We start from the raw sequence: 26,503 nt of genomic DNA, 5'->3' as shown, positions 1-26,503 counted from the left end.
AGGTGATAGAGCGGCATCTGGATGCGTTTGCATGGTCCGCTTCGGACATGCCCGGGATCGATCCCGACTTCTTGTGCCATCATCTGGCGATGGACAACTTGGTGAGACCAGTGCGACAAAGAAGAAGGAAGTTCAACGAGGAGAGGAGGCAGGCGATCAGGGACGAAACACAAAAACTCCTCGCTGCAGGCCACATCAGGGAGGTCCAGTACCCTGAATGGCTGGCAAATGTCGTGCTGGTGAAGAAGAGTAATGGGAAATGGCGCATGTGCGTCGATTTCACTGACCTGAACAAGGCTTGCCCAAAGGATTCATATCCTTTACCAAGCATAGACGCCCTGGTAGATAGTGCTGCAGGGTGTAAGTTGTTGAGCTTCCTGGATGCCTTCTCGGGGTATAATCAGATCAAGATGCATCCCATGGATGAAGAGAAGACAGCCTTCAAGACGGAGAGATCGTGTTACTGCTACAAGGTGATGCCGTTTGGGTTGAAGAACGCGGGGGCCACGTACCAGAGGTTGATGGATCGGGTACTTGCACCGATGCTAGGAAGGAACGTGCAAGCGTACGTTGATGACATGGTCGTGACCTCGCCAGAAAAAAGCAAGCACGTTGCAGACTTGGAGGAATTGTTCACGACGATCGCCAAGTTCAAGTTGAAGCTGAATCCAGAGAAATGCATTTTCGGCGTGGAGGCTGGAAAGTTTTTGGGTTTCCTCTTGACTGAAAGAGGCATAGAGGCCAACCCTGATAAGTGTGCCGCCATCTTGGCGATGAGGAGCCCAGCTACGGTGAAGGAAGTTCAACAGCTAACAGGTCGGATGGCAGCCCTGTCTCGCTTCGTGTCAGCTAGCGGAGAAAAAGGCCATCCCTATTTTCAGTGCTTGAGGCGCAATAACAAGTTTGCTTGGACGAAGGAGTGCGAGGAAGCCTTCGTCAAGCTGAAGGAGTATCTGGCGAGCCCGCCGGTTTTGTGCAAACCGCTGGTGGGAACCCCTCTCAGGTTGTATTTTGCTGTAACTGAGAGGACGGTGAGTGCGGTGCTCGCCCAGGATCAAGATCAGGCTCAGAAGCCTATTTATTTTGTTAGTAAGGTGTTGCAGGGCCCCGAAACGAGATATCAGGCCCTGGAAAAGGCTGCGCTGGCTGTGGTATTTTCGGCGAGGAGGTTGCGCCACTATTTCCATAACTTCACCATACTGGTGATGACTGACCTGCCCATCCAGAAGGTCTTGAAGAAGCCTGACGTTGCGGGAAGGATGGTGAAGTGGGCAGTAGAATTGTTAGAGTTTGATATTAAATATGAGCCCCGAGGCCCGATCAAGGGGCAAATCTTTGCGGATTTCGTGGTCGAGCTCTCATTTGAGGCGACACGAGTTGAAGGGGACGACTTCCGTTGGGTACTCTCGGTGGATGGATCGTCGAACCAGCAGGGTAGCGGTGCTGGAGTCATTTTGGAAGGACCCAACGGCGTGCTGATCGAACAATCTTTGAGATTTGCCTTCAAAGCCAGTAACAATCAAGCAGAGTATGAGGCGCTGATCGCCGGGATTTTGCTGGCCAAAGAGATGGGAGCCAGGGTGCTAATGGCTAAGAGTGACTCGCTGCTAGTCACAGGGCAAGTAACAGGCGAGTTCCAGGCTAAAGATCCACAAATGGCGGCTTACCTGGAGTATGTGCAGGAATTGAAGAGTTCCTTTGCCTCCTTTGAAGTGGTGCATGTGCCCAGAGAACAGAATGTCCGAGCTGACTTGCTAGCTAAGCTCGCCAGTTCAGGCAAGGGGGGTAGACAGAGGACGGTGATTCAAGAAACTCTGAAGACGCCGAGAGCATTTGTGGCAGATCACCTGGTTCTTCAGATAAGCAAGTCGACGGAGAAAGCAGCGAGAAGTCATAAGTCCCTGACGCAAGAAACTTTGAGATCGCCGAGAATTAGAGCATGTCGAGGAGAGAAGGTGAACATGACGCAGGTCTGCGCTATCCATGAGCCAGACACCTGGATAACACAGTACAAGCGGTGCCTGGCAGATGGCCTTCTCCCACTGGATCCGACAGAGGCTAGGAAGGTAAAGAAAAATTCTAGCAAGTACACATTGATTGATGGCGATCTGTACAGGTTTTGGTTCACTCACCCACTCCTGGAATGCGTACATGGCGAGAAGTGCACGAGAATCATGGCTGTTCCGTCCGGTTGACCGGGACGTCTTCGTGCTCGACCTCAGCCGTCAGCTAGGGACTCCTTCCCACTGGTTGCCCGTGGATTCCTGCAACAAAGAGGCGCCCTAGCGGCCGTGTGCACTCCGACGCTCAAGTCAGCCTGCAAGAAACACCAAAAACTGTCCACCTGCGTGTCTGAGCACCGCGTATGGCACTCTGAAGGTGGTAAAAGTACTGTGTATATGTGTGTGTGTTGTCTCTTTCAGGCAAAAATATTCCCTAGTCACTTGTACGTAACCTTGAAGCACGAGCAAGCAACTAGAAAGTTCTCTGATAAATTTGCCGAAAGTTCCAACCCTTTTTCCAACATTCCCTGCGCTATTTAAACTACCCAAGCATTTAAAGCGCCTTAAAGTGCTTTTAATCACAAACGTAACGCGTTCATTAAAGCATTTAATTAGAAAATGTAGCGCATTTAAGACGTTGAAACGCTTGGGAGCCATTATAGTACCTGAATGCTCGAAAGGGAAACTGTATTGAATGACTCTTAATTACTTGACACCTGACTGAAGGGTGTTTCCATTCTGGCATGGCTGTTGCACACGTGGAGAGCCTCACGACGCCGTGACCCCATCTGGGGGCGTTTCTGCCCATCTGGGGACGTTTCTACGTGTGAGTCCTCCTGCTTGGGAGTGCTACTGCGCTAGGGGTGGCTTTTTGGGTGCCAACTCATGCCCCCAAGTGTCTAGCCACTTACTTTGAGAGCGTATCTGCCTTCCTCTCGCACCCTGCACCCGGTTGCCCTGGGCGTGACCTTCCTCTTGGGTCGTATCTGTCCCGAAGGCGTCTCTGGGGCGGCAGGGGTACTTCACGAGTCAGGCTGCCCTTCACTGGTACTATCACTATGGCCTTGAAGCCACCTTTTCCTTCTCTTTATCACTTTCCCGAGATATCGGGACCTGAGGCTTTCCCACGACGTCGCTCCTTCCATGGTCTTTCCTACCCATGGGTATCGGGGAACCACACCGTGATTGCCTTGTTTTTACACTGTTTGATCTGGCGACGCCCTCACCTGGGCGACGCCTTCACCTAGGCGACGCCTTGCCTTGGCGACGCTTCCTCTTGGCGATGCTGGCATTTGGCATCTCTCCCCCTAGGCGACGCCTTGCGTTGACTTTGACTTTCCAGTCGTTGACTTTGACCTTGACTTAGTCAACGCCCGGATACGGGACGGTACAATGGCAGAGCTCCACGAAGGGATATGCGGAAACCACGTCGGGGGTCGAGCTCTGGCCGCGAGGACTCTCCGTGCAGGTTACTACTGGCCGTCGATGAGAGAAGACTGCAAGAAGTATGCGCAGTGTTGCAAACAATGCCAACAGCACGCCGATTGGCACAAGGCGCCTCCCGAGGAGTTGAAGTCGATCTACAGCCCTTGGCCGTTTCATACTTGGGGAATCGACATCCTGGGACCATTCCCGCTGGCGATCAGGCAGATGAAGTACTTGGTGGTGCGATTGAGTATTTCACCAAGTGGATCGAAGCAGAACCAGTGGCCCAGATCACCGCACACAAGATCGAAGGTTTCGTGTGGAAGAACATTGTGTGCCGGTTTGGTGTGCCTAAGCGCCTGGTGTCGGACAATGGGACTCAGTTTGCAAGCCACCTGTTGAAGAAGCTTTGCGAAGGGGTGGGAATTCAACAAGTGTTTGCATCCGTCGAGCACCCTCAGACAAATGGCCAGGTGGAGTCAGTTAATCGGGTGTTGCTAAGAGGTTTGAAGAGAAGGCTAGAGAAAGCCAAAGGAAGCTGGGTTGAGGAGGTACCCCGTATAGTCTGGGCGTACCACACCACCGAGCAGTTAGGAACCCATGAGACCCCGTTCAGCTTGGTCTATGGGTGTGATGCAATGATTCCAGTAGAGATCCAGGAGAGCTCGCCGAGATTCCAGAACTTCGTAGAGGAAGACTCGAATGAAGAGAGAAGGCTGAACCTGGATCTACTGGAAGAGGCGAGATTGAAGGCTGAAGCGGTGAAGAGAAGGATTGAACGAAGATATAACTCGAAGGTGATGCCGAGACAGTTTAGAGAAGGCGACCTGGTGATGAGGAAAGCCCACCAGTACGAGATGGAGAATAAACTGTCGCCCAAGTGGACTGGACCGTTCAGAATAACTGAGGCGCTCGGGAACGGCGCCTACCGCTTAGAGACATTGGAAGGAGGGGCGATTCCTCGCACTTGGAACGCTACGCACCTCAAGTTATATTACAGTTGAGAACTTTGTAAGTAAAGATAAACACGAAGTTACATTACAATGTCTCTGTTAAAACAGTTTGAAGGGGGCACTCTTTTTTCCCTAAGGAGGGTTTTTAATGAGGTCACCCAATAAAGAGAAGTTTTCAAAGTACAAGTTGTTTTAGATTGCGTGCCTGTTGTTTTCAGAAAGTTTTGAAGAAAGACCTTGTCACTTATATGTGACTTAAGGCAAGTTAAAGATATATTGCATGCTTTCTAAAAAGTTTTAAGTCCTCATCGTTTTTCGGCGATCGGAGGCATCAGTTAAAGTTTTAAGTCCTCATCGTCTTTCGGCGATCGGAGGCACAAGTTAAAGTTAAAGTCCTCAGTGTTTCTGGGGGCGAGAAGATGTAACCCCTGGGGCAATGTAGAGGCACCAGTGAAAAGTCCTCAGTGTTTCTATCCTTCATCTTTTCATTTCATTTCCAATACACTATGTTCTTTGTGTTTATGTTCTTGTCTTTCTTCCATTTTCTATTCGGTCATCTAAATGTTAATTGCTTCCTTTTATGCTCTTTCATTTCCACAAAGCATCATCACATTCACCATATTTTGTGTTTTCCTTTTTGCCTTTGGAAGTGAACCTTTACACTTACTTAACCACTTGGTTAAGTTCGTGTCTAGTGGGGGATCTTTCATAAGTCTTACCCTATATTTGCTAAAACTCAAATCATAAACAAAGTGTCACCCTTAAAATGGACAAATCTGAAATCAACTCACATCACGTTTAATAGCTATATTGGAGTTGTTTCTCGTGAGAGGCTCTCCATTTTGATTAATTCATGGGATGATGTGTCAGAGGTCAATTGGAACATGCTCTGGGAGGATGTTTGGGTAAACTTTACATTATTATCATTATCATATAATGCTTTTTAATATTCATTAACCAATTTTAATATGATGATATTATTTTGCAGGAAAATTTTGAAATCCCTAATGTGGAACCGCTTCGATCAAAGATCATATCCAATATCGGACTTAAATTTCATCAATTTAAGTTAACATTAACGACGAAATATATTTTTGGCAAGTTTAAAGACGAAAATCCTTGTTTAAAGTACAAACATATTGATGAAGAGACATGGCGTCTTTTTATTCAAAGCCGTGAATGTGAAGCTTGGAAGGTAAGTGAAGTTACTTAACTATTTTTATTTATATAACATTAATAACTTTGAACTATATTATTTAATTCACTTTGTTTATTTCATTTATGGCAGGATCGTCGGAATAAAGCTCAAGAGATAGCTTTAAATATTGTTACCCCACTCGTATTGTCTCATTCGGGGTATCGAAAGTTTGAGCAATCACTAATGATTGAAAAAAAAAGCAATCCAAACAAGGGAGTGGGTCTGAGATTGATATTGGGGCCACTTCTCCTCCATCACCACCTTTGCGCCATGTAAAATGGAAGATGGTCTGAATTAAAAAGTCGAGTGCATTTAGTTCTGAGTAATCAAAGATAGTCTAAGAAAAAATTGTAAGTTATTTTTGTCCTCTTTTTGCATTTATTTTAAAGCATTAATTATATTAAAAACTTATATGATTTTGGTCTCTTGCAGGATTCCTTGGTTGAGGAAAGCTCCCAGGTAATTTTGTACCAGAAGGTCATCGCAATATCCTGGTTGAAGCAATTGGACGACCTGAGCATTGTGGTCGTGTTTGTGCAGCTGGAAAATGGGTTGAAATTAAACTATAATTTGGAGTTGCACCACGACACTCATCCTCATCCCCCACCACAAAGACCAAAGCTGAAATGACGAGTAAGATACGTCAAGAATTAATGGAGGAGATGAGAAAGGAGGCTGATCAGATGCGGCTAGAGTTGCGACAGGAGTTTCTATCGCAACAAGTTTATGTTGAGCCAACTAAGGCGCTTGTTAGTCCCGCTCCTAAGAGCACAAAGGGGAGTTGTGTGGCTCCTATAACATCAGGGGAAGATATCATTGGACAGAGGCAATGTGAGCTACTGGTAGAGGGCGACATGTTTCTTCAGGTGCTGGCCATTGGAAAAGTCTATCAAGAGGCGACCACCTTACATAACGTTCCTCTCTCTCATGCTGTGGCGAAGGTAACGGTTGAAAGAGTACAAGTAGTTGATGCTCGTGTTCGACTACCTTCAAATGAGGTAACAACTGTGGCCGATGCATTTCAAACATTCATAGCCTGGCCCAAACACTTCATTCAAATTATACCAGAACCTTTGGTAATAATTTCCTTTCATTATATGAATTTATATTTATACATTACATCTAATTTAATACAAATTTTATTTATTTTGTAGAAACCTCTTCGAAAACCAAGTCCGAAAAAGAAGCATGAGGTTCTGATTGACGATCATATAGCATCCTTAGTTGTAGTTGCTAGAGAGATTGGTCAAAATACTAACATATATTAATGGTGGAGCATTTCTTACTACTAAAAATGAAAGAAATAACCACTAATATTATTTTATTTAATTAGATTTAATGGGGTCAAACTTAATTGTTAAACAATTAAAAAAGACAAACACAACTATAACTGTAAAACTTACTGAAGTCAAATTACAAACTATACTATTTTCAACTCCAGTGACCTGTAAGATGTCTACCTATACTTCATACTGTGATTCTATTTTCATTGTATTTTCCTTGTTTATAGTAAAAATATACACCCCAATATACATGTTATTCAATCATCCTTATAACATCAAATCAAAGATATGAGATAAGGAGATTACCATATTTGAATTGTATTTATTTAATTTATAATATTTGAATGATTACATATAAGAAGGTAAAAATATCTTAAAATACTGTTGTTGTGGGGAGTTTAGGGTTTAGGGTTTAGGATTTTAAAATAAAAAAAACTAATAATAGACTGAGATACTAATGTTGGACATTTTTATATTTCTGTTCATCCAATCTATAATTTATAAATTCTTACATACAAGAATATAATAATCATGTTCAATGTTGTTTCTATGACAGTGATGCTTTTTGGCAACAAAAGTAATTCTTATTCTCGGTTGTTTTTTCTGATAAATTCTTAGCTTATTGCATGTGTATTGAAATAATATATGAAGAATACATGAGGGCATTTTCAGAGGTACAAATATGCCATCTTCCCTTTTATATATTCATTCATTATAAATTATTTATTTATGCTTTTTTGCAACACTTAACTCCAGTTCTATTTTTTTATTGTATTTGGTATAATAATGTTATATTATTACTGTTATTGTCACAAATTCATTAACATATATTTTGATTTTCTTACTCTACTATTTTTTATTTTAATACTATATTACTTGCGGGGTATGGTACAAGTGTTACTACATTTGAAAATTGTTATTAATATAATATTTTTCAAACATGTTCTATTTAGTATGATTGTGTATAAACATGATTTTTTTTCCGACTAAATAGAAGTACCGAGAACTCGGTTAAAATAATTATACAAATCGGTTAAAGTAATTATAAAAAATGTATGAAAGGTACAAATCATTCTTTCCTACTTCACATCTCATTGATGTTATTTAGACTTAAATTTGTGTGACATTGGATTTCGTAGTGGTCAACATTGAAATTGTGACAACTTAGAATTTAATTATTTTAGTTTTTTTATTATGTTTTATTTTGTGAGTAATTGGAACATTTTCAAAACAAATACGACATGAAATGCAAAACGATAATGAGTATAATATACTTCAAAGTGTATATTTCATACTAAGAAATTGTAATTGTTCCAATAGTTTCTGTTAATTATTTGTGAAATATTTAATCTTTTGTTCTATATATTTAAGTGATATTTTGAGGCCTTATTTCAAAACCTATTTATTTAAGAGTAGTGTGTTGAAATGTAATAGCTACAACTTTTCATATATGTTTATAGTCTTTTACAATGGTGAGTGTTGTTGTCATGTTAAGAAGGTGTTGACTCTATATTTTCATGGTCAACATAGTGTATTTCTATAAAAACAAGTCACGTGCATTGCATGGGTCACATACTTAGTTATACTTACATTTTTAATATTAATAATTAATTTTAGTAATTCAAATATATGAGAATATGAATTAAAACTAAATTTAATTATGAATTTTAACATTGCATTTATTACTAATAAATTTAATAGTCTATATAAATTATTAAAATAATAATTTTTAATAAATAATATAAAATATTATTATTAATATTAATATTAAAAAAATTAAGTAAATTTTAATTATTATAATTATTATTTTTTATTTTTTTTATCGGCAATATATAATTATTAATTATACATTAAAAAAATTATAAAAATATTAATAATTATTTATTATACCTTTTAATAACTTAAATATTTTTACTCATTTTGTTTTAACATACTTTTAAAATATTATTATTAATTAAATTTTTATATATACTTTTAATATTATTATAAATTTTAAAAAAATTGAATATTAAAAGTAATTTTATCAGTTTTACAATATTTACATGTTCTTTTAAATTACGAAAAATATATCATTTTATTAGAATTTACATATCATTATATTATAAATAATTTATTAATTAAATATAGGTAATTGATAATTTGTATTTATACTATTTTATTGATTGATTAATTAAATATAAAAACAACCAAAACCTCTATATGGAAATATGCTCACAAGAAGCGGATTTCCAACCCAAAAATTGTCTGAATGTACACATTTTGTAGTTTGGAAATTAAATACGATTTCTATGTTTGCAGATTAAATAATTTTTGTTATTTTGGTTTATTTTAAGAAAAAAATCATAAATTAGTTTTATTTTTCCTTTTATTTTTTTGTTTTATATTTTTTTCATTTTCTTTTTGGATTTTGCAATGCGTGGGATGTGTGTTCGACAGCATGTCAAGAACAAGAACTCGTGCATTTGAAATGCGACTGATATGAATGATAGTGTGCACAAGCATCTAGGTTCTTTCGTAAGATATTTCGAAAAACGGTTAGATTTTGGAAAAGGAAATTCCTAGGTGAGCTTCTGATTATACCAAGAATAAGAAACAATGATAGAGAATTAAGGAAAGGAAACAAGGTACATATATTTATTCATATCTCATATAATAGTTCAATACTCTATTTATAGAGTACTAAAGATTACAAATGATAGAGATCAGTGATAGAAACTGCTAATTAAATCTCAACTAAAGATAAATGATAAATGATAAAAACTACTAATTAAATCCTAACTAGTTAAATACCAACTAATTAAATCCTAACTAGTTAAATCTCAATATGTACTAATTAAATCTTAACAACCCAACAATAATATTAATCTAATCCCAAAACTTTATAGGATATAACAATGCCCTCCCCACAACAACATTCTTGCCCTCAAGAATGGAACAACAAAATAGCATTTATATCTCTTGACAAAAAGAGAATGGCTACGTAGAGTCTGCAAGACTTCTCTTAGATGTTGTATGTGCTCTATTATGTGTTTGTTGTAGACTAGAATATCATCCAAAAACACCAGCAAAAATTTCCTTAAAATTTTTTGAAAACTGGAGTTCATTAATCCTTGGAATGTAGTTGGGGCGTTGGTGAGTCCAAATGGTATTACAAGGTATTCATAATGTCCTGAGTGTGTTCTAAAATTTGTCTTCCACACATCTTCGAGATTCATCCGAGCTTGATTATATTCTGCACGTAAATCAATTTTTGAAAAAGCAATAGATCCTGCTAATTCTTCTAATAAATCATCGACTAAGGGAATGGATCATTTGTTCTTGACTGAGGCCTTATTCAAATCTCTATAATCAACACAATGTCGCCATGAGCCATCTTTTTTTCCCACTAGAACCACGGGGCTGGCGTAAGGGCTATAGCTTTCCTGAATAATTCCTGATTGCAAATATTCATGTAAAGTTGGTCAATGATATCTTTTTGGTTTTTTGCATACCCGTAAGGCCTTTTGTTGAGGGGATTAACTCCCTGAATCAATGGAATATGATGATCATGGCATGGTGGAAAAGGTGGTAATTGTTGTGGTTTTTGAAAAACATCTACAAAATTCTTGTAATAAATTCGTGATCTCAGTTGGAATCTCCTTTTGTGCGACATGTGTAGTCAAGGAATGCAACAACATCTCCTCCTCTACACGAATGTACAACAAAGATAAATGCACACCTTCAATAAAAGCTTTACTCAATTGTTGCTTGTGTGCAGGTTTGATCTTGGGGGCCATAAAGCCACGTAGAACACGTCGCCTTCCTTGTACATTGAACTCCATAGTGAGTTTGTCAAAATTTCATAAAATATCTCCCAATGTTATGAGTCACTCAATTCCCAACACTAAATCGCAAGACCCCAAAGGATGGAGGAGCATATCAACAATAAAAGTTGTGTGCTGAATTGTCCAACTAAAATTTTTGACCACTGAAGATACCTTTATCTTTGACCCATCTACTACCACGACATTCAAAGGAGCAATCATATCAATTATGCACCCATATTTTTTAGCCATTTGGGTATCTAAGAAATTATGAGTGTTGCCACTATCTATGAGAATATGTAAAGGTCATTTTTATGATATCCAGTTATTCTCATAGTTCTGAACCCAGCCACTTCGATTAATGCGTTGACTGAGATCTGTGGCTCCTCCATCTCCATGACGTGAAGCTGTAATTTCTTGTGTACCCTATTGTGCTCCATTGAGTAGGGTTCATCACAAAAAGAATAAAGGCCTTTGGCTCTGCATTTTGCTATGAATTCCAACGTTAAGTGGCGTGTTGGTTTGGGGCCCACATTGATTGGAGCAGACGATGATATAGGCAGTGGTGTTGGACCCAAGACTCCCCTGTGGAATTTGGCCATCGAATTGCTTGAATTGGTTGCTTCATACGTCCTGGCCAAAGTAAACATATGTTGTAGATACGTAGGTTGGAACATTCTTACCATCATCTGGATTTCTTTCTTTAATCCACCAAGGATGTAGCTTAGAATATGATCATCAAATAACTTCAATCTTGTAATGATTGAATCAAACTCTTCATGATAGGCATCCATTAAAGTCTTTTGTCGTAGACGCATCAACTCAGTCATGGGATTATCGCTAATTGCACCAAACTGATCTATTAGACTTTTCGTGAATGTTGTCCACGAAGGTGCACCCATATCGAAACCTGATTTCATAAGTGCAGTATGCCATTGCAAGGCCTTCCCTTCTAAATGCACAATTTCCAACTTCACCTTGAATTCGTCTGGGGTGTTGTCAATGAGAAAATAATTTTTGCATTGATGAATCCATTGGTTAACATTTTCTACATTGAATTGGGGAAGTCAATGCTTGCTAACCTTGTGCCACAAACATAAGAAGACCCTGTTTGAAGTCCACGCAACATGTTGACATTTGAGAGGCCAAGGGAGCCTTCTCCTCAAGATTGAGTAAGTAATTTCTGCATGGTGTCTTCCATAGAAAGTCGTGGTTTCCTGCAATGTAGTCGTGAGATTTGATCTTCCATCTCCTTAGTAGCTTGAGCGAAGAGTGTTGAATCTGCCATTGAAAGTACTGGAAGGTCCAAGCTAATACCAATTGATATGAATGATTGTGCACAAAAGAATTTAGGTCCTCTCGTAAGAGATTTCAAAGAACGATTAGGCTTTGGGAAAGGGAACCCCTAGGTGGGCTTCCGATTATACCAAGAACAAGAAACAATGATAGAGAATTAAGGAAGGAAACAAGGTGCATATATTTATTCATATCTCAAATAATAATTCAATACTCTACTTATAGAGTACTAAAGATTACAAATGATAGAGATAAGTGATAGAAACTGCTAATTACATCTCAACTAAAGATAAATGATAAATGATAGAAACTGCTAATTAAATCCTAACTAATTAAATCCCAATATCTACTAATTAAATCTTAACAACCCAACAATAATATTAATGAAATCCCAAAACTTTAGGATATAACAACGACGGACTTCGTTGGCAATGAGTTGAAGGACGGGCTTTTCTACATTCGGTTTACGTCGATTGAAAGTAAGTGCATAATAATAATAATATGCCTTCTTGTGTCAGAAAAAAAAAAGATTGTTTATTTATTTCTTTTTCTCTGTTTAGAAAAACTTCTTCGAAATGGTGTGTTGGAAACACCGGAGAGATAGTGAGGGTAAGAGTACATTTTGAAATTTGAAACGAATAAAAAGTTGAAGGAAACAATGTAGGATACATTTGATGTCTTAATTTTTTTAAAGAAGCATGATATTAGTGTGGTTAGCAATATGACATTCTCTGCATGGTTATAATATATCGAAAATCAAAAAATGTATGGATGTCATGTCTTCTTATTTGAAAATACTTTCTCTTTATTTTATAGTTTTCAATAATGTAAGGTGATGAGAGATGGGAGAGAAAAAGGTAAGGTGCAAAGATAAAATGTAGAACAATATATTTCTTATTAATGAGTGCATGGATACATTGGTGTATTTATAGAATGAAAAGCCAGAGTGCTCTAGACTGAGGCAAAGAGAGTTACGTAGTTAGTTATGTAATGGGTTCATTAACATCCCCCCCTTAAACTTAGGGTGGGTAGATCAAGCACCCTAAGTTTACGTTTGAAGTTGTGAAACGAAGCACCAGAGACTAGTTTGGTGAGGATATTCGCGACTTGAAACTGGACTGGAAGGTGAAGAAGGATGAGACGTTTGTCTTGGACATAGTCCCTAACAAAATGCAAATCCAAATCAAAGTGTTTAGACCGAGAATGCATCACAGGGTTTGCAGCAAGTTGAACAACTCCCATATTGTCAGAATAAAGGCGCGGTGTAGAAGTGGGAAGACGAAGTTGATCCAGAAAATATCTGCAAGAGCAGCAACAACACTTTTGTATTCAGCCTCAGTGCTACTGTGGGAGACAACCTTTTGTTTCTTCGAGGACCTGGAAATAAGGTTGCGACCAACATAGATGCAATACCCTAAGACAGATTTGCGATCATCAAGATCAATGGCTCAATCCGAGTCACTGAAGGAAACATCCAAGTAGTTTGGAGAAGGATACAGACGTAGACCTTGAGTTGTAGAGCCTGCAAGATACCGAAGAATACGTTTAACCGCAGTCCAGTGTGGGAGTTGTGGGTTGTCCATGAATTGGTAAACTCTGTTGACAGAGAAGGAGAGTTCAGGGCAAGTGAGTGTAATATATTGAAGAGCGCCAACAACCGAGCGGTAGAGAGTAGGATCTGCAACCGTGACAGAAGCATCAGCAACGAGAGACGAAGGGAGGAGAGCATGGGTGTAGGTTGAGGTTTGGAGTCAAGTGGACGCATCGAAAAAGATTGTGAATATACTTCTGCTGCGAAAGATGAAGAGTGTTATCAGGGAGCCATGTAACTTCAATCCCGAGAAAGTAATGGAGTGGACCAAGGTCCTTTAACCCAAAAGTAGTGTTGAGGTTGTGGATGAAATCCTGCACCAGAGGTTTGGAGCTACCAATGATGAAGCAGTGGAGATCGGAGGTGAAGATGTAGAAGACAGCGAAGATGGAAACTCAGGAGAGAGAGAGGAAGGTGATGTTGTAGGAGGAGTAGAAATAACCGTAATAACAGGTGAAAAGGTAGGAGAATCAGTGTTGATATTGGCAGAACCTATGAACAAACTACTAGGCATAAAATAAGGAAAAATAAGTTCATTAAAAAGCACATTGCGAGAATAAATAAATTTACCATATGGTGTGAAGCATATATAACCTTTACGGTTAGAAGCATACCCAAGAAACAAGCGTAAAGACGAACAAAAATCAAACTTGTGTTGATTATATGGGTGAAGCAAAGGATAACAGGCACATCCAAAAACTTTCAGAATGGTATAATCAGGTTTGCGAGAAAAGAGCATTTCATATTGACTAAGATTATGTATAACAGAAGTGGGTAAGATATTAATAGTGAAAACAGCAGAAGAAAAAGCTTCACCCAGAAATGTAGAGGTAGAGAGGCAGCAGCAAAAAGAGCTAAGCCGGTATCAACTATGTGACGATGTTTACGTTCAACCAAACCGTTCTGTTGATGGGTGTAAGGACATGTGAGTCTATGAGTGATGCCATATGTGTTTAAAAGTTTGGTTAGCAATAAAAATTCCTTAGCATTGTCAGTTTGAAGAGTATTTAAAGAAAAATCAGTTTGGTTTTCAACAAGAGCTTTAAATTGTAGAAAAACAAAAGTAGCTTGAGATTTGTGTGAAATAAGATAAAGCCATGTGTATTTAGAAAAAGCATCAACAAATGCGACATAGTTCAAGGAACCATTAGTGGAGGCAACATAAGAGGGGCCCCAAATATCAACAAACGCAAGTTGTAAAGGAGTAGTATAAGTAGTATGAGACGAAAGAAAAGGAAGTTGATGAGCTTTGGCTCGAGCACAAGAGTCACAAAAAGAAGCATCAGTATTACATGAAATATTGTTGGAACGCATAACAAGTTTCACTATTTTAGATGAAGCCTGGGCAAGGCGTTTATGCCAAAGATCATAACTATGCACAGTAGAATTATAGGAAGTAGCATTAATAGAGGAACGTATAGGTTAGTGTAAAGTGGGAAACACGTAAAGACTCTCATGAATCCTTCCTTGAAGAATAATCTGCTTGGTAACCTGATTTTTAACACAACAATGGTTAGGAAAAAATTCGAAAAAGACACCATTATCACGTGCAAATTGAGAAACGTCGAGAAGGTTCTTGTTAATAGTTGGTACATGTAGAAGATTATGAAGAGTAAAGAGATTATTAGAAGAAGAATTACGTAGAGAAGCAGAGCCAATACTATGAATAGACAAACCTGAACCATTACCAAGTTGAACATTCTCAGAACCATTATACATTTGTTTCTTGTTAAAAATAGCAGGATCATTGGTGATATGATAAGTAGCTCCTATATCTGGGTACCAGAGAAGATCACTCACTATCGAAGGAGTACCCAGAATAGATGGTTCGGGATCATGAAGAGGTTGTTGAAAAGAAGATGTATTGGAAATTATGGGTGAAGAAGAAACAGCGTCAGATCAGGTCCAGCATGTTAAAGTTGTGTGGCCAAACTTGAAACATAGCTGACACTGCACCCTTGGTTGAGAAGATAAAAAAGGAGCAGCAGATCTCTGGACGAGAGTAATTCTGACGCTTTTGGTGAAATGACGCACGAGAGGAAGAACGGCCTCCTCGCGAAGAAGACTTAGAAGACGACGAGGGTACCCAACCGATGGAAGAGAAATGCACTTTAGCAGGAGATGAATCAAGAAATTTGGGTTTATCAAAGCGATCTTCTTGAGCCATAAGCAAAGATTCAATATCTTGAACTATGTAAGGATCTATCTATGAGGTGACAGACATGACGAAACTATCATATTCTTCAAGGAGACCATCAAGAATTGCATCTATATGGTCTTCGGCAGAGATTGAAGAGCCAATAGCAGCAAGAGAATCAACCACACGCTTAAGGGCAAGGAGATACGTGGAAACAATACGTTGTTTCTAAGTTTTAAGTTGAAGTTTCAGTTTACAAACCTTGGCACGTGTATGCGAAGCATAATAGACAGTGAGTTTATCCCAGATAAGATGTGCAATGCAGAGACCAACCATCTGAGTTAACATGGAGATGGACATAGACGCAAGCAACCGGGCAACGAGGAGATGGTCTTGCTGTTTGTGCATAAGATAGGCAGGATTAACAAAACCTGAACCAGGGGTGAGATGTTTGGGCGGTGTAGAAGAAGAAGTCAAGAAATGGAGAAGATCAAGCCCTTCAACCTGCGCAAGAATCTGTTGGCGCCAAACAAGAAAGTTTTCATCATTAAATTTTAGTGTGAGAGGAGTAGAGAAGGTATGAAGCAATGGGGAGGAAAGGGAAGATGACGAAAAAGAAGAAGAAGAAGAGGAAGACGTGGTTGAGGCAGAGGAAGGGGACGTTGCCATGATGAAAAAAAAAATTCACCAGTTCTTGATACCATGTAAAGGTGATGAGAGATGGGAGAGAAAGAGATAAGGTGTAGAGATAAAATGTAGAACAATATATTTCTTATTAATGAGTGCATGGATACATTGGTGTATTTATAGAATGGATACATTGGTGTATTTATAGAATGAAAAGCCAAAGTGCTCTAGACTGAGGCAAAGCGAGTTACGTAAAACGTAATGGGTTCATTAACAGTTTTAAACAGGAATGGGTAGAGTTTATTACCAACACTTCTCATTAGAGATAAAAACTTTTTTTTTTCAGGATTGGAACAGTGGGAAAGAAGTGATGCAGGAGAGATAAAAAACTTGATTTGAATGGAAATTAACTTGCTATCTGTAATCATGGAAATTGAATTTCATTGATATGACAATTAGATTAAGTTCCCATCGAGTAGATCATTGTTTGGAACACATTTAAACTTATTGTTGTAATTGCTTGCTGTGGAGCACATTTTTATAGTGTGTACTATTGGTTTGTATTTCATGTTAGATTGCAGCATGTTCTTGGATTCATTCCAAGAGATTGTTAAATCCCAGAATCAAGAGGGAAACTCGAATGATGGGGAGAACCAGGAGAATGAAAAAAACAAGAACAGTTGGGAGAACCAGGAGGGTGAAAAAAACAACAATGGGAAGAAACAGAGCCATGACGAAAACCAAAACAATGGGATAACAATAATCATGAGGAAAACCAGAACCATGAGGATAACCAAAACAATGGAGAGAAGAAGAACCATGAGGAAAATCAAAACAATTTGGAGCAGGACAAAGGGAACAAGGATGCCTCTGCTACCTCTCGTCGCCTTAAAAATTTGAATGTCGAAGAGCATGGTACTTCAACATAATCATAATTTATTTAATATTTCCTAATAGGGAACGTGACAATATTTGGTAGTTGATTGTCTTCACATTGTGCCATAGCAATGCTATCGAGCAGAGTTTCTGTGTTTGATCTTTTTCAACGAGCAAAAGTTCAGTCAGGGTTGATTCATTTGAGGTTGGTGTTGGGAGGGTCGGGGATAGAATAAAATATATAAGTGTAGCCAATATTCACAATTAGACACTGTTCTGTTTTCATTTCGTGAGGCTGGAAGAAAATAATATAGAAAATCTTCAAAGAGTAAAATGTTTTTAGCCCCTCTAACGTTCGATGAAATTGATTTCTTTTTTCACTGAATCCTTTTATATTTCTGAAAATAGTTATATTTTATTTTCAAAAAAGTTATATTCTCTTATTTACATAGTTTTTATCCTCATGCTAGGATGTAGAAAAAATATATTCCCATAAAATGTCACTTTTTAATTCAATTCTAACTTTTATTTTCATTATCTTAAAATCTATGAAGTATAAAGAATATCTAAAGTCAAGTAAATATATCATTAAACATGTCTAAAAAAATAAAATTTTGGTTAAATAACCCAGGAATGTTATTTTAAAATGATAATTTTGGTCCAGATGATTTTTAAAATGTAATGAAATTTAATATCTTGCAAACATTTTCGAACATCAAAAGATTTAATATCTTGGAACATCAATTGTTATCTCCAAATTAGCAATACATATACATGTGATATAAACCTTTGAAAAAGGAGAAGAAAAAAGAGGTGAAAAGTTAAGGAAAGAAACAAGATGAAAAGGAAGACATCAAAATTGAAGTGAATAGATGTAAATATAACTAACATCAAAATTTAGAAGCTGCATGAATTTACCTATTAATCAACAGGTTAAAAATGAATTGGAAAACAAATTAAAGCATATAATACTTGGATGATCTATTGAAACCACATTCATACCTTGTGTGCTCTGCAATGGATGCAATCAACTTATAAATTGACTGAATCAAGACCTCGTATGCTATAAGCTCGTAATGTTTTCTTCAAAGAATGAAAGCCCCCGTTATAGAACATTCTGTGCTATTCAATGTCAGGTTCTATAAATCAAGCTTTTCCATGAATAATGTTATGCTTTCAAGGTTAATTGTGTCATCATTATCTCTCAAACTTGAACCACTTCCAGTTAGCATAAAGTGCTTCATTTTCAAACGGAAGGACACTGTTTCGGAGGCTTTCTGGTTGTTGAGAGATAAAAGCAGGAGGTAGCTTTTCCCTGTATTTCTTTGCCATCATATCAGCCTCCAGAAATACTCTCTTTTGGCACCAATGAAACAAGCATATCTCAAGATCAATCTTACTCAAACCAAAGAACTTAAACAATAAATAAAACTAGTATATACACTAACAATGTAAAAGGTTTCTACGTTGTTATCCAATCAAAAATTATATATGGTAAGCTTAGACTTCTATAATAATTAGCTTAAAATCTATTAAGCCCAGATACATAGTACTAACCTTTTGAAACTTGGACTTAATTAGCTTAAAATCTAATATAGATACTGCAATATCATAACCACTCCTGGGTAACTGTACCAATAAAAACACCTTTGGTACAACTCCAAACAAGTATTAACTATATATAATAGTATTCACAAGTATCATGCATCATTGTTAAATTACTGACAAATGCTAACTGTATCATTCTCCTCTCCTCCGTTACCATCATGCAAAAATAAACATAATTTCCAAGTTTGGTTTTCATTAAGAGAAACCTCTATCAATTCAAGAAGCTCAACATCATCATAGGGATATATCCTTAACTAATGTCCCACAACTTTGTCTCTCATTTTTAATATAATAATAACTTTCAACTTTTCTGGTCAAAAGTTGAAGGTAATGCACATAAACCATATCCACCCCTTTATAGATCCATTTTGTTTCTCTTCAAAGAATGAATGGAGTATGACTCCAAATCCTTTCATAGCATGAGGAAGAATATGACTGCTCAGAAAGTTTCAAGGCAAGCTCTTTGGATACTATTTGGAAGTATCCGAGTCATGTCCTAAAAAATAGGATTGGATACTTTTCAAATGCATGTCCACAAGCACTCAAAGTATCCAATAAGTACCACCGAAGTATCTTATAAAAATCTAAATAAAAAAAATATTGAATACTTTTCAGAAGCGTATATGGGAGTATTTAAGGAGTATTGGTATTCGACATGCCGATACTTCTCTATTAAGTATTGAGGCTTCATAGCCAAAAAGTCATACTAACATGGTATCAGATTAGTTGACAATGTAAAAAGTTTTATAATACTGGTGCGTAGGAATTAAACACTAAAATAAATACCTCTTTATTAGATAGAAATTGGCCAGGTTCACTTTCAAGGTCTGCAATGCTGCATGCCATGAAGAGAATTACAACTTAATGTTCTTCAACACGACTTTGTGACAAAGAAAGGGTTGAACAAAACATGTGTAATGGAAAGTAACAAGTAAATTTGAGTATATTGAGTTCACGTACACTCAACTCAAAGCAAAGTTAATTAATCTCAAATTGCAAGAAACCATTGTTAAAGAAATGGATGAAAGGACTAATATAATCCTTTTCTCCTGGTCGTATCATTACTCATTAGGTAATAGGGCTAGATTCTCTCACTCAAACTCATGAAGTACTGGAATAGTGCTCACATATTTTGGTCCTTTTCTTGTGATGGTGCACAACAACAAAATCTTAATCCCACTTGGTGGTGAGGTTGGTTACTTAGACCAGAGTGTCATTGGATTCATTTAAAGACAAAATCTCCAAAGAGTGACAGCACAACCACATCTAAAATTTGGAAAGCTACATTTTAAAAATGGATCTAACTATTTTGCACAAAATTTCAGCATGGATATATCTTATTCTCCAGCCATCCTTACTTTCACTCTATTCTTAGAAATAATATTGATTTTTTTGCTTCTATACTTTTTGGTGAGTGATCAATTTGCATGAAATAATACACAATTAACGTATATTACACCTACTCTAATGACCTAAAAGCAAATCTTTACAAAACTTGCTAAAATACCAAATTCATTGGAAAAATAAGCAATGGCTTAAACAGAAAAGAACAGAAACACTCAAAAGAAAGAGCCTTTTAGAACCAAAGGGCACCCAAAGAGGTCACATGATGATGGAGTTTCAAATTTCAATCCAGATGATATATTTGAATTCTGAAGAGATGATATTCTTATAATGCAGTCATTATTATTTTTATTATTATTATTACTATTATTTTGGTGGATATCTTTCTAATTTATTTTGATTGGTTGCCCTATTATTACCTTTTTCTCAGCCTGGTAATGCCTAATTTTGTAAGGAGTTCATGTGTTGTAAGTAGTAAGGGAAGGAATTGGAATTTTAATTAGCATAGAAGGTTTCTTCTGATCCATTAAATAACCCCAAATAAACAGTAACAAACTAGGTGTACCCAACAATAAGAGATATCAGTCATAAAGTCAGCAGTCCATTACCTTAAAGAAATTTTATCAGGAGAGCGTGACTTCACGACCAGAACTTTAACCTTCTCATCAACAGAAAGCATGTCTGTGATGGAAGGAATTCGAGCTCGAGTGATATCTGAAACATGTAGCAATCCACTGAAAGTACCCAACAGATTAATTTTAAATGTCAGGTTATGCACATACAATTTAGTGATCCAAACAACTTTAACTCATAAGAAATTAAATGTCAGGTTATATATATTCAAAGATATGCAGATCTTAAAGATGTTAATAAAAAGAATAGGATGACTGAATTATGTTCTTATGTTACAGGACAAAGTTAGTTTGGCAGTTACATTGTTCTGTTTTTTTTTTTTTTCTGTTTTCCTGATTGGTAGGATGTATAGATAGCTATATAAGGCTGTTATGAGAAGAAAAAAACATAGAAAAAACTTCAATTGTAATTCCTGAATTCTTCCTCTTAACTCAATACAAATCAGAATCCATTCTTCCATTGGAATTCCCTTCGTTTCCCAAATTCTTCGAGTGACCTTAATCTCCTAGAATTAACTACATCAGTGGTATCAGCTGGGCACCTTCCTATCAAGAGTATGGCAGAAGCAATACGTAGTTAAGCCGCGTTACATGAACAAGAAGACTGTCTCGAAGCAAGATTCATGGAGATAATGACCTCCATGAGACAGACACTGGACTCCGCTGTGGCAGAACGCATTCAAGAATGTTTCAAGACTCATCTTGCTGGCCCAGATTTCCAACCGGCGCAACCACATTGCATTTCTTCCACTTATTCGTGTGGAACAAGATTGGCCTGCGAATTTCCCTGCTTTAACGCTGATGATGTGAAGCAATGGATTTACCGTTGCGAAACATACTTTTCCATTGACCGTACGCCTGAGGAGGTCAAAACAAAGCTTGTCATTGTTAATCTTGAAGGCAAAGCTTTACAATGGCACACATCTATGGTGAAACCTTTTTCCCTGGACAACCTCCCTGTTTGGACAGAATTTAAGGCAGTGTTGACAGAACGATTCGAAGGTATTTACGATGACCTAATGGCAGATCTAATACGCCTGCAACAGACGGGATTGGTTGCTGAATATGAAGAAAAAATTGAATCCGTGGTTTCTAGATTACACCTATCCGAAGAATATAAATAGCTATATAAGGCTGTTATGAGAAGAAAAAAACAAAGAAAAAACTTAAATTGTAATTCCTGAATTCTTCCTCTTAAATCAATACAAATCGGAATCCATTCTTCCATTGAAATTCCCTTCGTTTCCTAAATTCTTCGAGTGACCTTAAGCTCCTAGAATTAACTACATCATCTTAACAACAAAACAGTCAAACTAGAATCTCAGATGGTCCAACTCTGTCCACAAAAAGAAAAGGGGTAGGTATGTGCATATGAGAATAAAAATTGTGATCTAAAACAGATTGACGCACCTTATATTTGTTAAATTCATGTGCTCACTAAGATAATACAAAATTCAATGTAAAATGCACCGATGTATATAAATGAGTTAAGTTTTGTGAACTTCTAGGTTAAAGTTTAGAAACAAATGCAAGAATTAATCTAGATAAAATGCCAAATCAAAGTAGACAATAAAGAACTTATTTACTACTCTAAAAAAATGCCCTGGGGCTTAGCATTTAATACTGTGTAGTGATACCTAGGTTCAAATCCCGTTGTATTGAGTGCAATTTTATTATTTGATGGGGAGGGGAACCTTTTTTAACCCATAATTCAATGGAAAAGGCATTCATTACTTCCTTTACATTCATTCTCATTTTAAAGATCTCATCCAAGGGATTATGTTAAAAGGTAAGGTTCATGAGACACTCCAGTCTCCAGTAACATAATTATTGATATCACTGAATCTTAAAGATAATTTATTTTTTTTTGTATCAGTGTGAAATATAATATCTGGTTGCCAAACCTGTCATAACAATGTTTTCCTAAAGGCTAGTGCAAAAGACATTACTGCACATTAAAAAAACAATTAATTTTGTCATTTTACCGGTTCCTTACTTGCAACTCTTCTGCTATCCCCTGTGTTTTTCATTGATAAGATTACAAGATTCCACCAAATTCATAATTAAGGATGACCGTGATTAGAATTTGGCAGCAGAATAGACTTCTAATCTCTGTATTGTATAAGAAAATCTAAGCACAAGTGGTGTATAAATTGTAAAATGTGATAAAAAGAAAGATAAATCCAAAGCATGAGATGATTTTAAGCCAGTGTTCTCGCTATGCACAAAGGCACCTATGCAGAATAAACTTGCATTATCTTTTCTTATCTTTACATTGTTGATCAAAGCGGGAAATCGGAAACATGAAAGCATCTAAACAATGCTCTAAGATGGAATTGTTCCCTTGAAAATAAGGACTGCATCTATGCGAATCTGTTGAATAATGCTGACTTAGCAAACAGACAAAAAGAAAGCGCGGAGGAGCTAACAATCTATATCCAAGATATCACTCACCTTCTATTTGTTTCTCCTATCCTTATTTGGGCTCCGTAAGGAAGGATCTTTCTTACAGTCCCTTCAAGAACTGTTCCTTCTCGGAGATATAGCTTTTCCTGCAACGTATCAATTACACAGCAGGGATTTCAAAAGACAAAAGAGAGCAACCAGAACCAAAAACTCCACTGACTATTGAAACTAGGAAACAAGAAAGAAAATAGACAGATTTGCATACTGACCCAAGCTTCCCTCTCACTAATTATCAAACTGTTATTAGCTTCATCTACTTGAATAATTTGTACATGCATACAGCGTCCAATCTACGTCATTATTATCAAATAGTTGTAAGAACTAAGAAGTACAGAAGAAAACACTGAAAGATTAACAACGCATGATGGGAGAAACATCTAATGTGTTCAAACAGGTGGGGGGTTTCAGTTATAAGGAGAAAAAATGCCCACGCAAGAATTGAAAAACAAACTAAATTCATTTACCTAGATGAGGTCATAAAGTACTTTGAAAGTCAACTTGATATCATGACTTGAACTCCATAATATATCATGATACATAAAAATTTAATAGACTGACGTATGTTTAAACAATACAAAATAAAATAAACCAATATAAACCTGTGAAGAAGCATAGAGATCTTACTAAAGTAATTATGGACTATATCATTTGGAATACATGTCAGAACAAAATTGTCTGAAAATGTTGAATATTCCTATTATTTAGTAAGTAGTTATTAGAATTGCTGGCTACATTTTTAAGGCAGATACATGCCTAAAGCTTGAAAAGATAATTGCTTCTCAGTTAAGAAACAATAACAAATTAACAGGGTAGCATATAGAGGCTTCCACCAATCACACTCAAGGAGACGCAAGTTACAGAAGATTTTAATTGAGCCTAATAGCACTATCCACATCAGTGAAGCTATAAAATATTATGTCTATCCACTCAATACTAGATAATACAATAATAGAGTATAAGAATTAAAAAGAAGCTCGCATGTAAATTAGCTGTCTCAAAATAAATAAGAGTGTATTGTATTTTTTTCCAGGGAGGAAAATTGTAGGGCATGAACTCACATTTTCTTTCAACTCAGTAAACCTATTTACTCTTTTCATAAGCTCAGCTTTGGGAAGGAAAGCTCGTAAACCCTGCATATCCAATTTCAAGAAGAGACAATTGTGTACTGGTATGATACATGAACATAAGTATTCAGTTCAATGGCACAGACCTCAATCCTTGTCAGTAGGCCCTTAGTATTCCACTCAGTGATTCTAACTTGTACAGGTTCACCAAGCTGTTTTATCTGTCCAAAACATTAAAAGTAGAGGATTTAAATCTCATCAACACGAGAAGAGATTATTGGACTTTATAGGTTTCAAAATTGGATTAAAGCAACAATTTGGCATAAGATCATTGCTTTCAAGTTTGTTATCATCGCATATAACTATAGTTAATTGTGATGTAACATTCACTCATCAATATATGATAATACTTTCAAACCAAGGAAGCAAAGACATCTTCAAATGTTTTCCATACCAATGTCAGATACATCTAGTTTATAACCTTCAACTTTTTTACCCTATTTATTGAATCTGTTCCCTGACATGGATGAGGCATCATATCTAGATAAATAATAATATTTTTGTGTTCACAATGAAAAATGTCAAATTTTGAAACACTGATGTCTTTATTTTAATGTAAGATTTTTGTTTTTGAAACATAGATGTCTTGATACCATTTATTTGTGCTTAATCTTACAATTTTTAGTTGTATTTGTGCTTCCTAGTGTCCAACTTGGTAGTCTTAAGAACCTAGCATTTTGCATTTCACTCACAAAGCACACAAAAAAGTTACAATACCTAAAATTCTAACCATATGTAAGGGAAAAAAAGAATGAAAGGAGGACAAAAACCTGCCTCAGCCGATGCCAGGCAATCCGGCGGAAGAGCCTTCTGCTAGAAAGCAGTGGCCTACCAGCAAGGGTCCTACCCAGAACCTCAGCAAACAAAATGGTCCCAATCTCTAAAACAGTTCCCCTAGGCAGTGGCCCCCCATTCATTGCATCATCATTCTTCACAATCCCCATCCTCCCCTCAACCATAAAATTCTCTTCAGCCTTGTTCACATCACATAGCAACTGCTCCATCTCTTTGCTATACAAAGGAAGCACCTCCTTTGTCAACATTGTCCCCAGTAAATCTGACCCCACATTCACATTTAGCTTGTTCTCATTACCTGAAACCACAACACCAACCACAAAATCCCCAGGTTTGGGCTCATAGTACTCAGCACAACCCTTCTTATTTTCTCCACTCTCATCACCCACGTCATCCCTTCCCTTAGAACCTTCCAACACCCCACCATCTTCCTTCTCCTGCACCACAGAATCATCACCTCCCTTTAGAAACTTCTCAAAGGATGTCAATGCCAAAGCCTCCTCTTCAGTAGGAACCTTCTCTCTGTGCACATCAATTTCAGAAGATGACCCATTTCTAATGGATACCAGTGAAGGCTTGTCCAGCAACTCTAGCGTTTCAAACTTTTGGATTCTACCATCAATCACAAATTCCTCGTTCTTGGAACAAAGTGGAACATGGGTAGCACCCAAAATTGTAAATTTATTTGCAAAAGGGCAAAATTTAGGAGATTGGGGTTTCACGGGGTTGGCATATTGCTTGTTCCTCAAAGGGTTTCTGACATGATTAAGAGGTAATGAAGAGTTTGGAAGTAAAAGGGGCTTACAAGAACAAAGAACCAGTGTCATATTCGAGACACAATTTGAAATTTGGTTCAGTTCTAAGTTTCGTGCCACTTTGAAGTATCCACTTCAACCATTTCCTTCAGTCTCTCTTCCTTCAGTTCATAATTTGTTCGAGAATGTCACCAACATGCCTATCACATAGATTATTGATATGGGATAAGAGTAAAATGACAACCAGTTCTCGTATTTCTTATTTCTTGGTGTAATATTTTTTATTTCTTTAATTATTTGAAAAATGTAATAATAATACTTTATATATATATATATATATATATATTCTCAATTATTTTTTTATTTTATCCTTATATCAATATTTGGTTTTATTTCAGTATTATGAATATTGCGTCATTTCCTATTTTTTCTAAAACATTTGGTATTCATGGGGTGATTTTGAATTAAAAGAGAGTAGTTTTGAATTTTAAATTTTGAAGATTCATTATTTCTCTTTGTCATAGGTAACATTTTCTTCTAACTATCGCTCCTATTTCATTTACATTAAGAACTACTTTCTACCAATG

General features: G+C 37.1%; 1 protein-coding gene across 10 annotated transcripts; it reads right to left on the bottom strand.

Moving 5' to 3' along the window:
• Positions 1 to 18,031: 18,031 nt before the first annotated feature.
• LOC137837447 (protein PIGMENT DEFECTIVE 338, chloroplastic) lies at positions 18,032 to 26,149 on the bottom strand. 10 transcript variants are annotated; one of them, XR_011085460.1, is made up of 8 exons: positions 25,137 to 26,149; positions 24,453 to 24,527; positions 24,301 to 24,372; positions 23,452 to 23,532; positions 23,231 to 23,328; positions 20,753 to 20,858; positions 19,587 to 19,635; positions 18,032 to 18,548 (listed from the first exon to the last, which is right to left on the bottom strand). XR_011085460.1 is itself a non-coding variant. In XM_068646432.1 (8 exons), the coding sequence occupies exons 1-8, from the start codon at positions 25,986 to 25,988 to the stop codon at positions 18,390 to 18,392; spliced, it is 1,512 nt and encodes a 503-aa protein (XP_068502533.1). In that variant the 5' UTR covers positions 25,989 to 26,149; the 3' UTR covers positions 18,032 to 18,389. The 10 variants fall into 10 exon arrangements, 7 of the variants coding, with proteins under 7 accessions (XP_068502533.1, XP_068502536.1, XP_090157794.1 ...); XM_068646432.1 differs by having other exon boundaries at positions 20,753 to 20,878; XR_016520560.1 differs by lacking the exon at positions 23,452 to 23,532 and having other exon boundaries at positions 25,137 to 26,128.
• Between the last annotated feature and the right edge of the window lie 354 nt (positions 26,150 to 26,503).

This window comes from Phaseolus vulgaris, chromosome 4, assembly GCF_051622355.1.
Source record: "Phaseolus vulgaris cultivar YP4 chromosome 4, ASM5162235v1, whole genome shotgun sequence".
NCBI classification, from domain to species: Eukaryota; Viridiplantae; Streptophyta; class Magnoliopsida; order Fabales; family Fabaceae; genus Phaseolus; species Phaseolus vulgaris.
Note: the sequence above shows the minus strand (reverse complement) of the source record. Positions and strands in the feature narration are given on the sequence as shown.

Excerpts from the sequence above, each read along its gene's own strand:
- LOC137837447 (XM_068646432.1), bottom strand. The coding sequence starts at position 25,988 with ATGACACTGGTTCTTTGTTCTTGTAAGCCCCTTTTACTTCCAAACTCT. Across the intron at positions 24,373-24,452 it reads GCCTACTGACAAGGATTGAG|GGTTTACGAGCTTTCCTTCC; the intron begins GTCTGTGCCATT and ends TTGGATATGCAG. Across the intron at positions 19,636-20,752 it reads CCTGATAAAATTTCTTTAAG|CATTGCAGACCTTGAAAGTG; the intron begins GTAATGGACTGC and ends CATGGCATGCAG.